Source organism: Vicia villosa, linkage group LG3, assembly GCF_029867415.1.
Source record: "Vicia villosa cultivar HV-30 ecotype Madison, WI linkage group LG3, Vvil1.0, whole genome shotgun sequence".
NCBI classification, from domain to species: domain Eukaryota; kingdom Viridiplantae; phylum Streptophyta; class Magnoliopsida; order Fabales; family Fabaceae; genus Vicia; species Vicia villosa.
Genome location: NC_081182.1, coordinates 104648363 through 104662937, shown reverse-complemented (window position 1 = coordinate 104662937; position 14575 = coordinate 104648363). Strand labels below are relative to the sequence as shown.

At 37.0% G+C, this 14575-nt stretch overlaps 1 protein-coding gene across 1 annotated transcript; it reads right to left on the bottom strand.

The window, feature by feature from the left end:
• Positions 1–6780: 6780 nt before the first annotated feature.
• On the bottom strand, positions 6781–7551 carry LOC131656480 (chaperone protein dnaJ 11, chloroplastic-like). The gene has a single exon (XM_058926188.1). The coding sequence runs from the start codon at positions 7465–7467 to the stop codon at positions 7000–7002; it is 468 nt and encodes a 155-aa protein (XP_058782171.1). The 5' UTR covers positions 7468–7551; the 3' UTR covers positions 6781–6999.
• Positions 7552–14575: the final 7024 nt, after the last annotated feature.

Sequence of the window (14575 nt, the reverse complement as noted above, 5' to 3'; positions counted from 1 at the left end):
TTTGGTAGTGGTTTATGAACATGTTCTATTTTTTTTTCAGAGTTATGTATTTAACTGTATTCAAATACTATTATACCTCGTTGACTTATCTAAAATAAGAATTAAGGGGCCACTTTTTTTCTTTAGAACAGATTTTTTTTGATTTCTACATCCTATAAGCGGGCCAATTATTTTTAGAAGTGATTATTAATAAGGATATGGATACTACTTGGGAATGATTTTAGGTCTATGATAACAATTTAATTTTAGTTAAAGGGAATTACATGTAAAAAACTAATGTTATTACTTATTTAAAAGTGAGTTGTAATTATCTTTGTTGATATGGAAAACCTGTTTGGCGTTAGAAGTTAATTTTCAATTTGACATTTCTCAAACATGGGTTGATCACATTCAACCATTGAGATTAAGGGAAAAAATTAAAATATTTTTATACTGTTGGTGCAAATCAATTAAATCCTTTAGGCTATGTTTGGGAGTGAAATAGGAAGGATTGAGTGAAAATGATAAAAAGATTTTGGGTAGGAGAGTTTTGGAGGGTTTGAGTTTATTCATAATACCAAAAATCCCATAAAATGGGGAACTCAAAAATTGTATTGAATGAGGGTTTTGAAAGGCTCACATAAATTTTTTAAATATTTTTTAGGTTGTTATAGTATACTGGAAATTAAAAATTTAGTACTGATAATGACTATTTTATCATTCTAAACAATTTTTTTTTGAAAATTTCTTTAGCCACCTCCTTATGGGGGTCACCCCCAGCGAAAATCCCAAAATACCCCTGCTTCGAAAATGAACTTGCGAAGCGCTTTTTTTTTAAAAAAATTTCCACAATTCGGAAGTGCATCTCCGAAAACACCTCATGGGGGGTGTCTTCGGAGATGAACTTCCGAAAACACCTCATGGGAGGTGAATTCGGAAATGAACTTTCGAATTATGCAGAAGAGAGTGTTTTTTTTTTTGTTTTTTCTTAAACAATCTCGCATTTTAATTAAACGTAAACGCCAAATAAAATAAGCAACAGATAACTGAAAATACTAATATGATAAATCCGATGAAAATAATATATACAAACCGAAAATAATAATAATACTGTGCGAAAGATACAATCCGAAATCAAAAAATAAATAAACCCGACCACTACTGGGTGTGCCTAACCCTCTCACCCTGGGCCCTCCTCTGCCGCTTGTACCCCGCCACACGGCCCGCATCAGTGACGATCATCTCCATCACGGCGACTGCATCTGGACCGCCCTGATGAACGACACCTCGATCCAACGCGTCCCGCCCAAGCATCTCTATCCGCTGGCAGATCGACATGAGATCAATGGCGTGGTCATCCTCGGCCTGTTGGTTCTCCAGGATCTCCTCGTGTGCTGGCCTAGGAGCGCCGGGAACGTCGGGTCTAAGCAGAGGATGGGACACCCGGTAGAACCATGTGACGTACCCCTCCTCACTGTGTCAGTTCTGTGTGACCCGAGTGAGACGGTACTCCTGCGGTACCACATGCTGCTGCCACTCCGCTCATATGGCAGTGAGCTGCACTCGGGTCACTCTGTCGGGAGCAGCCTCAAAGGGTGACCTGGGTATCCGCTGCACGAATCCAAACTGACGCATGCACCGCTCAGGGAGATACCGAACCATGATGGTAGTCCCGCATGCCAACCAGCCAAAATATAAAGCAATGCCGTCAAAGGGGACAATCTGAGCGTAGTCGACGAACGGCCTCCAGGTGACGTCGTCGTGCATCGTGCGGTCCAAGTACAAACGGTATGGTCCCACCACATCGTTCCCCCTCTGGAGAGCGTATCTGGCGGCCCTAGGCATGACGTCCACGTATGCAGGATCGTAGCGGAAGCCGTGGATGCGGGAGAAGTAGGATATGATCCAGCTCTAAAACACAAACACGATAATGTATTAAAAATAAATACGAAACATAAATAAATAAATAAATACGATAATGTATTAAAATAAAATGTACCGTAAGTAGTGTGCAGCATCCGACTAACTGCCTCGTCCTCCAGTTGGAGGCCTCATTCAGCTTCTGGTAGAGGTATACCAGAGTAGCTGCCCCCAGTTCCACTGGTGAACGGTATCCAGGTCCATGAAGTAGCGGAGGTAGGTCACGTCAACGTACCTTGCACTCTTGTCCACAAAGCATGCAGCGCCTACCACATGCATGCACCAGCACCGGAGAGCGCAACCGCGGTGATACTATGTGAATAGCTCGTCACCCTCACCCTCAGCCTCGGCCGCCGCGTCCAGGTGGTGCTCAAAATAGCAGCTCAGTGTGGTGAACCGGACATGAGGCCCAGATGTCGTGACGCACTCAAAGTGAGCAACCTCGTGCTCCATGCCCAAATAGAGCGTCATCCACTCAATGGCCCCGACCCTTTGGATCTTGGAGTGGTGCAACAGCGGCCCCCTAATCGGCAGGTGGAGAAGACACTGCACGTCATGTAAGGTGATCGTCATCTCCCCAACCGGCAAGTGGAAAGAGGACGTCTCCTTGTGCCAGCGCTCCACAAATGCCCCCTGCATGCCGGTGCTGATGGTGGTGTACCCCGTCATGCAGAGCCCGCTGAGCCCTGAACCTCGCACATGGTCGTTAAACCACTCAGCTGTTGGTTTAAACAGACTGAAAATCTTCCGGGCGTGGTTCACCATTTTCAACGGCCCTCGCTCCTGTTGAAAAAAAACCAAATAAACGACATATATTAAATAAGCGAGAAATAAACGGTTAAATTATAAAAAATGGTGACAATTAAACGGTTAAATGATAAAAAATACCTCTCCCTCCCAGATACGCCGAGCGACGTGATCGTTGTAGCTAATCAGCACAGAGGTGTCAAAGGGCCCTCCCGGATAGCCGTCCTCCTGCTCATCATCCTCCCCGGCTGGAGGGTCAATATCCGGTACCCCCTCCGGCTCGTGGTAAGTCACTGCCGCCACCTCCTCCTCCTCCTCCTCCTCCTCTCGCTGACGGGAAGAATATGCCCGAGCCAGCCGACTCCTAGATCCTGAACCAGATGTACCCTCTCCCACGTCCACGGGAACTCGCACACGGCGTCCCCGACCCTGCCCCCGTCCCTGGGTCGACGCCAGCTGCGCCGCCGCCCGCTCGCGTCTATCCGACGCAGTCTGGGTCTCCCTACCCTGTCTGATGCGTGCTGGTTGGTTGCCTGACATGTTCCTGTAAACAATCGAAATCGATTAATATGCGAGACAAATGAAAAAACAAAAAAATGCACTTCTGATACAGTTCGGAAATTCATTTCCGAAAACTAGGATGGAGGTGTTTTCGGAAATGAACTTCCGAAACACCCCTGCGCAGAGCTTCTCTGCAACCTCCAATGGCAGACCCAAAAAACCTAAACCAAAACTATTTTTATGCCTACTAAACATCCTAATATCAGTACTAACCTATCTTAATGTGATTTTTTCAGTTTCTAAACACCCTAATAGAGTTTATTCAAATAGATCTAAAACTTGAAAAAACAATGATAAACTTACCAATTAGTGTTTGATGATGAGTTTGGTTGAGATTGGAAGAAGACTTGGGCAATCTCTTTGATCTTACACTTGCTTTTTGCAGAAAATTTGAAGAGGGGTTGTGTTTAGAATAGGATTAGGGTAAAATGTTTGGGGGAGGGGGCTGTTTTGCTTAATCTGCAAAACGCGCAGTATTTCGGAAATGAACTTCCGAAATGTTGTTTTCGGAAATGAACTTTCGAAATAAGACAATTTTTTCAAAAAAAAAGGCGCTTTCGGAGATGCATCTCCGAAAACACCTTTTTCTTGCATTTCGGATATGAACTTCCGAAGTCAGGGATAGTTTGGGTTTTTCATCAGAGGTGGGATAGAGAGTTGGGAGGTTGGCAAAGAAATTTTCATTTTTTTTAAAAAATGTCAAATATTTTTTTATATTTTTTTAAAATTTTGTTTTTGGGAGCCTTTCTCTCCCCTCCAAACTCCCAAATATAACCTTAAGTAACGTAGAAATGTAATGACAACTTAGAGAAGTATACTGACAACTTGAGAAGTATACGTGAGAAGAGGACCTACTGAAAGGAGAGAAATCATTGTTTGCATGTCTGTTTTCTTAAATATTACTCGGTCATTTTTAAAGAGGGTATCAAGGTTTACGTGACAATTAAGCATTGTTTGCATGTACTTTGGTGATTTGAATTTGATATCGTTGGTTCTTTCATGAGTTTTAGATGACAATTGTTGAGTAAGAGCGAAAGAGATCAACGGTTTGCCACTATATTTACAGTTTTTCATAGTCATATAACTTTTATTGCCTTTTTATCTGTTCCCCAAGAAGTTTAAATTCCATCGACTCTTTTCCTCTGTCCAAGTAATTTACCTTAAAGGCGCACACACATTTATTGTGTTTAAAATTTAAAATACAATTTTATTTTCTTAATTCATCCGTCCCAAAATAACAAGCCAAGCGATGACTATGCAAAGTTTGATCATGGTACTATATTAGTTGTATCCATCCCTATCCGAATCCATATCTGTTTGATACCAAATTAGTATATCTTTTGCCTATGTTATAGATACCTAACAAGTTGTCCCCTCATTTACAATAAAAATAAATATATAAATTATAAAATATTATATATTATTAAAAAATTTCAAAATTTTTATTGATAAATTAATAAAAAAATAAACACTTATATTAAAGGGTGTAATAATTTAATAGTAATATATTTTTAAAATTAATAAAAAATACTAAATAATAATAATAATAATAAAATTTAAAAATATATATTGTCAAATATATGATTTGGTGGTATTAAGGTTTTTGAATTTTTATTGGATAATTATTCGTGTTCATATCTATGTCTTCTTTACATATTTTACTTTATTGTATTTTTTTCGGATCTAATTGTCATTTCTATTTTAACCTCTTATTTTACTCGGTATTATTTTGCGGATCCAGCTGTCATTCTTATTTTAGATTTATATTTTACTTAATATTTTTTGGATTCAAGTTGTGATTCCTAGTTTAGACATGAGAAAAATTGATATAAATTGTTTTACATTTTTTACACCGACAAACAATCAATGACGTATATCTCGTCTAATCACATTTAAATTTTAAAAATATTTTAATAAATTTCTATTTTATACAGTCATTGCATATCTATTATAATTTTTTTGACATAAAAATATAATATAGAAATAATAATAATTTTATTAAATTATATTTATTAACTTTGTATATGATTAATACAATTTTTTTTAGAGATGAGGGTTGTAACTTATACCCACTGAGTGTGGGTGTAAACACGAATAAGTATGCATTAAAATAAATGAGTATAAGTGTACATAGAAGAACTTTTTATCCACCTTGCCAATTATCTACATAATGTATATCTTTCTGACATAATTTTATTTTACTCGTATTTTATCTAAATAAAGTTGTTATTCCTATTTTAAACTCTTATTTTACTCGGTATTATTTTTGGGTCTAGTTGTCATTCTTATTTGTCATCCCTATTTTAGATATGAGAAAAAGTAAAATTGTTTTACACTTTTTACACTTATAAGCAATCAACGACGTGTATCTTGCCTAATCACGTTTAAATTTTAAAAATACTTTAATAGTTTAGTAATTTGTTGTTTTTTATTGAAGGACAGTATATAATTATTTTACATTGTCAGTGTATATCCATTGCAATTTTTTTAGACATAAGAATATAATATGATAAATAATATAGAAATAGTAATAATTTTATTGAACTATTTTTATTGATTATGTATGTAAATAATACAAAAAAAATAAGAAAATAATATATTTAGAAATGAGAGTTATACTTATATCCATTGACACAGATAATTATCCAATAAATTAAACGAGTATAAGTGCATACACAAGTACCTTAGTATTTACCTTGTGCATAAGCTACAAAACGTATATCTCTTTTATATGATTTTATTTTACACATATTTTTCAGATCCAGTTGTTATTCCTATTTTAGACTCTTATTTTACTCGGTAATATTTTACAGGTCTAGGTGTCATTCTTATTTCAGATTTTTATTTTACTTAATAATTTTTGGATTCAATTGTCATTCCTATTTTAAAAATTTGAAAAGTAATCAAATCCCGCCTAATCACACTGCTAGTATATATCCATTATATTTTTTAACATAAAAATATCATATGATAAATAATATTGAAATAATAATATATTTTTTAATTTTTTTTATTAATTTTGTATGTGACTAATTTATAAAATAAGAAAATAATATATTTAGATATGAGAGTTGTAATTGTACCCAATAAATATGGCGCTGACACATATAATTATCCATTAAGATAAAGTACACAAATACTTTAGTATTCACCTTGCCCATTACTTCATAATATATGTTTTATATTTTAATTTATGTTATCATATAAAAAATGGATGGTTACCTTTAAAAAAATACATCATACTTAAATTATTATATATATTTAATATAAGTTTTTGTTTATTTAATAATTCTTCAATAAAAATTTTAAAATGATATAATAATTTTTAATTTATTAATTTCTTTTTTATTAAAACTGCAAATAGAGATAAGATTGATGCCCATGCAGAAATTGACTCAGGAATCAGGATACATAAATTTTTTCCAATTATAGATGTGAGTATGAGGCAAGTTACTATAATATCCTACCAAAAAGATCAATAGTTAAATAAAAATAAATGTGACATTATTAAAAATTAAAAGTAAATATTATTTTAATACAAATTAACTTTTAATTCGGAGAGAGTAGCAACTATTTCTGCAACAATTTCTTTTACTTCCTTTTTAAAATTTACCGACTAATTTGAAAAAAAAGATCATTTACATTCTCACCAAAAGAAGTAACAGAGTTCACTTGGCTAAACTATCAATTTCAAATCTCATCACTCTCTTTCTAATTTCCCATTTTTCAATTGTTTTTCTTTTCTTTTCTGTGAAGTTTCTTTGATTTTATCCGAAACAAGTTGAACGCTTTCTACCAGCATTGATCCGTTTCCCATCTTGTATATCCTGAAGAATACCGTTTCGGTGTCACCGAAACCGAAAACTGCCTATTCCTCTCGCACTGTGCCGCCATCAACGACATGTCGTACATCGCTCTCGCTGATGGATCAGAAAGTGTCTCGTAAGCTTTGCGGATCTCGATGAAGTCTCTGTCGCCACACTCCAGAAACCGTTGCGCCGCCGCGTCGGGATGGTAAACCTTCGCCAGACTCCGGTAAGCCGACTTGATCTCCGAATGAGATGCTCCCGGCTTGATTCGAAGAACTTCGTAGAGACTAGTCGCCGGCCTCCGTGTGTCGACTACTGCCGATGAGGCTCGGACGGAAACCGTGCGGCGATTTGAGCTATTGGAGCTCGGTTTCTGGACGGAGGAGGAACAGTCATCGGAGAATTGGAGTGGTCCGGCGGAGAGGCCGGTGAAATTGAGCATTGCCGCCATTGAAAAATTGAATCAAAGAATTGACAAGGGTAAAATGGGAATGAGAATGGAAATGTTGGAGCTTCTGTATTTTGGGAAGAAGCATTGTGTGGCGAGTTTTTTATATAGAGGTCAAGGAAGAGAATGAATGAGTATACATTTAGGGGTATAAATGTAATTTAGCTTGCATGGTGTTTAACTGTGTGCTGTCTGTTAAAGAAAAATAAATTAAAAGCTTTCTAGAATTTCAAGACAGGTCCACGTCACTATTTCCTTATATTGGAAATTTTCTCTCTTTAAAAATACTTATTTCTTTAGTTGAAAAATAATTGTTATTTTCAAAAATAGTAATATAATATTTTTTTATTAATATATTTTTAGTTAGTTTGATGCACAAGATAGAGACAAAATATGATAATGAGTAGAATAATTATATAATATTTATTTTTAGTTAGTTTGATGCACAAGATAGACACAAAATATGATAATGAGTAGGATAATTATGTAATATTTAAGTGACTCCATTGATAATATTCTATTATCTAGTTGGTGGATATATGTTTAAAAAAAATATTATTTATATTTTAAATTTTAGTATTCGGCCTTTGCCATCTATACCATTATGGTAATTATCGTTTCATGTACTTGATGCAACATGAAATAATAAATATTAATGTGAGCAACTAGATTAAAGACGATTCTGTAATTTCACAGGTTAAGGTAGACGAGGAGGAGAGAGTTAAGGAGCTGTCAATGGTTGTCAAACCGAAGGTGGAGGGTGTGAAAGTAGATAAGGTTGTCTTTATGTCAGGGAGGCAGGTTATGGGGGGGGGGGTAAAGTAAAACAACGTAAACAACCGACTTCCCTGCTTGATTTAAAAAGGGTGGCGAGGTTGTCAGGTGTTGATAGGAGAGAATTGCTTAAGGCTTTAAAAATCGCAAGAAAAAGTAAGGGAAAAACAAATTCTAAGTCTCGGTCGAAGGTTTACTTTCAGGGCGAGTCTTTATCCGCTGAGTCTAATTCTTCCGTAAATAAGGATGAATGGAAATATTGGATGACTATACATGGGGGAGATAAGGAGGTGCAGGCTGATGTTAAGAAGGTTGGGAATGCGATTGGTGTTAGTTTTGCGGGTGATTGTTCTAATATGTTCAGTGTTTTATCTAGAGGGGTGAAGGGGGAAAAAGGAGAAGGTTAGGCCGAGTCAGGGAGTAGGTGGGGCGAGGAAATAATTATCTTAGTAGGAAGGGGGTGGTGGTCGAGGGGGTCGTGGGTTATGATGAAGATTATGTCTTTAAATGTGCGTGGTCTGGATGGGTGGAAGAAGCGTAGAGAGGTGAGAAAAGTGAGAATGACGAAGCGTCTGTGGATCTTTTGCATTCAAGAGACTAAATTGGAAGTGGTTGATGAGTTTGTTTGTCATTTTCTTTGGGAGACTGGGGAGGTGGGATTTTCGTTTAAGCCATCTGTTGGGGCATCAGGTGGTATATTGACATTATGGGATGTGGAAGAGGTGGAAGTGTGGCTGACCCGGTCAATAGAGCATGTCTTGATTATTCAGGGCAAGTTTATTAAGAGTGGGGATGAGTTCTGTCTGGCCGATGTGTATGCGCCTTGTCGTGGTGCGGGGCAGGAACTATTGTGGGGCAATTTAGGGAATATTATTAGTTTTGAGGTGGTGGTCTTTGGTGTGTAGTTAGGGATTTTAATGCGATGAGACATCAGTCTGAAAGACGTAGTATTGTTACCGTGGATCCTTCAGTTGTGGATTTCTCTTTTAATAGGTTTATTGATGATAATTCTCGGGTGGATTTTCCTTTACATGGGAGACACTTGGTATCGTGGTGATGGTCGTGTCATGAGCATGTTGGGTAAGTTTCTGGTGACGAAAGAGTGGTGTGTCATTTGGCTTAATTGTACTCAGTGGGCGCTGCCTAGAGGTTTATCAAATCATTGCCCATAGATGTTGAATATTGATATTCAGGATTGGGCCCACAACCTTAACGTATGCTGAAGTGTTGGGCAGATTTACCAAGGTATCATGATTATGTCGTTAGTCAGTGGAGTTTTTTCTAGGTGGAGGGATGGGGTGAATATGCGTTGAAGGAAAAATTAAAGTTAATTAAAGGGAGTTTGAAATGGTGGCATTAACAACATTCTCAGAACATGGAGGGTAAAATTTTAAAGGTAAACTAGCGCATTGAATACATTGAAGTGAAAGGGGAATGTGTCACGTTAGATGAAGGTGAGGTGGCAGAATTGAATAAGCTTTCGGTTGATTTAGTATCTTTATCTAAGTTGCAATCTAGTATTCAATAGAAACAATCCAGATTGAATTGGTTGAGGGAAAGTGATGCTAATTCTAAATTTTTTCATGGGTTTATCACTTCTATGAGAAGGGCTAATGTGATCACTACCTTATCTGTGGATGGTGGTGTTGTGGAAGGGGTGGTTCCGATTAGGAAGGCAGTTTTCCAACATTTTTCAGTCTCATTTTAGGGTGGTGGCAGGTATCAACTGATGATTAATAACTTGGTGTTTAAAAATCTCTCTGGGGAGGAAAAGTTGATCTCATCAAGCCTTTTTCTATGGAGGAAGTGAAAGCGGTGGTGTGAGATTGTGATAGTTATAAGAGTACTGGTCTTGACGGTGTAAGTTTCGGGTTTGTAAAAGAATTTTGGGAGATTCTGAAGGATGATTTGTTGAGATATATAGTGGAGTTTCATCATAATGGAAATCTCATTAAAGGTACTAATAGTACGTTTATTACTTTGATACCGAAGATAGCTAGTCTTGAGCAGGTCGCAAATTTTTTGTCCTATATCTCTACTGGGGTATTTATATAAAGTGTTGGCAAAGGTGTTGGCTAACAGATTATGAAAGGTTATTGGAGGGATGATTTCTGAAGCTCAATCTGCTTTTATAAGTGGCAGACAAGTTTTAGATGGCATACTTATAGCTAGCGAGGTGGTCGATGATGCTAGGAAAAATAATAAGGAACTCTTGTTATTCAAAGTGGATTTCGAGAAAGCTTATGATTCAGTTGATTGGAATTATCTGTCAAGGGTAATAACTAGAATGCATTTCCCTGCGGTGTGGATGAATTGGATCCATGAATGTGTCTCGACAGCTATGACATCTATTTTAGTTAATGGAATCCCAACTGACGAGTTTAGGTTGGAAAGAGGTTTACGACAGGGTGACCCTTTATCACCCTTTCTTTTTCTGCTTACGGTCGAAAGTTTAGATGTTCTTATGAAATCTTTAGTTCAGCAAGAGTTGTATTTTGGGTTTAAAGTGGGCAATGGTGAAAGAGACTCTTTTACGCATCTTCAATTTGCAGATGACACTCTTTTGATGGGGTCCAAGAGTTGGTCGAGTGTTAGAGCTCTAAAAGCGGTTTTGTTGTTGTTTGAATCTATTTAGGGGTGAAAAGTGAACTTTCATAAGAGTATGTTGGTGGGAGTTAATATTTCTAATTCTTGGTTAAAAGAGGCATCTTTAGTGTTAAATTGTAAGATGAGAAATCTTCCGTTTATTTATTTGGGGCTGCCTATTGGGGGAGCTTCACAGAAACTTAGTTTCTGGAACTTGGTGGTGGAATCTATTGAAAAGAGGTTATTTGGGTGGAAAAGGAGAAATTTGTCGTTAGGTGGTCCTTTGATTTTGATAAAGTCTGTTCTGTCCTCTATTCTGATATTTCCTTTCCTTCTTCAAGGCTCCCGCAAGTATCATTTCTACTCTTGAATCTTTGTTTAGTGCTTTCTTTTGGGGAGGTAGGGAGGATAGGAGGAATATGGCGTGAATTGATTGAGATTCTATTTGTTAGAGTAAGGAGAATTGAGGTATGGGAGTGAGAAGGTTGAGGGAGTTTAATATGGCTTTATTAGGGAAATGGTGTTGGAGGATGTTGAAGGAGAGGGGAAACCTTTGGTGTAGGGTGTTAGCTCAATGTTATGGAGAGGAATGAGGGTGGTTGAGGTGTGAGAGTGGTGGAGGGTCTGTGTGGTGGCAGACAATGAATAAGATTAAATTAGGAGTTGGCATTGTCGATAAAGGGTGGTTGCTCAATAATATTGAGCGTGTTATGGGTAATGGGGTAGAGTCGTTGTTCTGGAAGGATCCTTGGTTGGAAGGAGGGACATTGAGGAATCATTTTAGTAGTCTTTTTGAGTTAGTTATGGATAATAATGTGTCAGTTGAAGATATGTATTCCTTAGGGTGGGGGTGGATGGAGTCACGTGGAGATGGCATACGAGGTTGTTTACGTGGGAGGAAGAGATGGTGGAGGAGTGCATTTTTCTTTTGAGTTATGTGGTTTTGCAGGTTATTGTTGCTGATTCATGGGCGTGGAGACTTCATGATTCAAATTGATATAATGTGAGCAACACATATCATTTATTGACAAAGATCTTGGATGATTATTTGGTTCGTTACCATCAGCTTTGGTGGATGAAAGCGGTGCCTTTGAAGGTTAATCTCTTTGTTTGGTTGTTATTTCGTAATAACTTCCGACGAAAGACAATGCGATGCGAAGATATATTATTAGCACAATGGAGCAAAGTTGTCCATATTTATGTGGCTTAAACGAGTTTCGGGATCATATGTTTTTTCGGTGTGAATTTTATAGTAATCTTTGGTTATTTTTGTCTGGGTGGTTAGGGATTGAGTCAGGTTTTCAAGGAAATTGTAAGGATCATTATGAAAAATTGGTGTTGTTGGGTGGTTGGAGAAAAGAATGCATCCAGGTGTTACATATTATTTGGGTAGCAACTCTTTAGTTCATTTGGAAAACGAAGAACCAACGTGTAAGATCCTTTCTTTGATGACTATGTATGAGAAGGTTAAAATCCATGCCTTCTCGTGGATAAAGGATCACATGTCTTCTTTTAGATTTGAGTATCATGTTTGAAAGATTAATTTGCTTCAGTGCATCCTAGGCACTGGTGGCTAGGTTGGGTTTTTGATTGTCGTTATGTGAATTGTGAGGTTGTATTTTTAAGAAGCTCTTCTAGTACATCTTGTGCTTGAAGGGCTGTTTTGTGGTTTATATATTTTTAGGTTTTTCAAAAAAAAAAAAATCCATCAGTCAAGGTGAGTACTATAATCACCTATATTATTGTCCTATTCAAATACACTTTCTCGTATAAGAAAGCATGGTCTTTGTGTTTCTTTAGTGATTTCTTAGTCATTTTTATCTATTTTTAATTAATGTGTAGTTAAAATATTCAAATAGGTGTTTTTATCACTTTTAATTAATTAATAAGTTTTTTTCCATTGATTACTTGTAAAATAAGTTAATAAGTGTCTACGTATTTAATATATTTTTGACACATATCAACTGGTTAAGCGTATCCTCCTAATTTTTTGTTCTATCTTTCGGTGGTGCTTAAGTGTGTAACGTCCCAGACTTCTTTCGGGATGATCGACTGACCTCACAAACCAACACGAGTCTTTTCAGCATGCTTTGACCCCACTCACATGCTTTCCGAGAAACTTCCCAGAAGGTCATCCATCCCAGAATTGCTCCAAGTCAAGCACGCTTAACTGTGAAGTTCTTATGGAACGGGCTACCGAAAAGAAGATGCATCTTGTTGGTATAGGTAGTACCTATCAATCCTTATATGCATTTCTTCAACCATGCAGTCTCATACATGCACGGCCTCAGGATTCCTCTTATTCCAATGTGACGACCACCCTTGCCCTCTTCGACCTCAGGTGTTACATGTGGGGCAACCACCCCTCGCCTTCTTTGGTCCCGGGTTTTACAAAGTGTAGGTTTGATATGGTTGTTTGTCAGATAGACCGACTTCTGATCTTCATCCTTGATTTATTTTGTTGTTTCTTTTGGAAGTTATTATTTTGATATTTCCTAGGCCTTTGTTGGTTGCCTACATAATTGACTTCTTCATCAGTTGGAGGGAATAATCCAACAGGGTGATGGCCTCTACATAGCTCATAGAATGCAATCTTCACGTGCTTTGGCGTTTCATGCATCCCTAACAATTGTTGCAGGAGCTTGGACTACTGCTTTGTAAACTCATTTAGTTTTTGTGTCAACAACTTGTCATGTGATAGAATTGCATCATTGGAATTCAATTCAATGATGCCATTCTTTCTTTAAGAAAAGTTCCTATTGTACTGTGTAACACTCCATTTTTACCCGGCGAGAATTATAAAAATTAGAGTTATAAAATTTAAACAACATATGGGATGCTACACTTTCAACTTTAAAACAATGACAATTATTCGCTATTAAAACAGATACATAACACATCACATCCGGATGAACCGATAACAACATAATTTAGTCTTTGAAACCAAACAACTTTTTATTACTTACGCAGTGGAATCACAATATTCAATTTTAAATAACATATCATCTTGTTCAACTAAAACAACTTGAAACATCATGGCACTTCTTAAAATTCAACTTGAAAATTCAGCAACATAAAACAAAGGCAACAACTAAACAACTATCGTCCATCCCCCGAATGTTACGTATCAGAGCGACATCACCGACTCGAACTATCAAAGCTAACTAGTCTTCATTCTTGTTTACCTACACGTTACCAACATAGGGGTAACATTCAAACAGAAGGAGTGATATATCGAACTATATAAACAAGTGTATGATAAACAATATATTAGAATTCGAGTATATAAAATCACCACTTCATACAAACAGTTACTACAATCTTCACAACAACTCAAATACGCGACTTAAAATGCGACTCACGATAATGCATATGCATGTGGTACCATTGGAGCAGAACTCCCAAATTAAAAACCGCTAGTTAATAGAGGCGTCAACAAGGCATAAGCCTTCAACTTAAAACAAGGCATAAGCCTCCAACTTAATATTTTGCCAATCCAGGCCAACTTATAGAGCATAAGCCCCCAACTTGATAATGCAATGTATGCGACGCAATATGTATGTCATACAACAACAATAATAATTCATCAACAACACAACAACTTTGCAACATTGTAGCAATAAATAGAGGTACTTATCATCATTTGACACTGGCCATAGGCCTACAATTTAGTATCAACATATCAACAACAACAAATCAACAACAACAAATCAACAACAACATACCAACGACAACATATAAACAACCATAC

Bases quoted from the DNA above. Each gene is read 5' to 3' on its own strand.
- LOC131656480 (XM_058926188.1), bottom strand. From the start codon at position 7,467: ATGGCGGCAATGCTCAATTTCACCGGCCTCTCCGCCGGACCACTCCAA.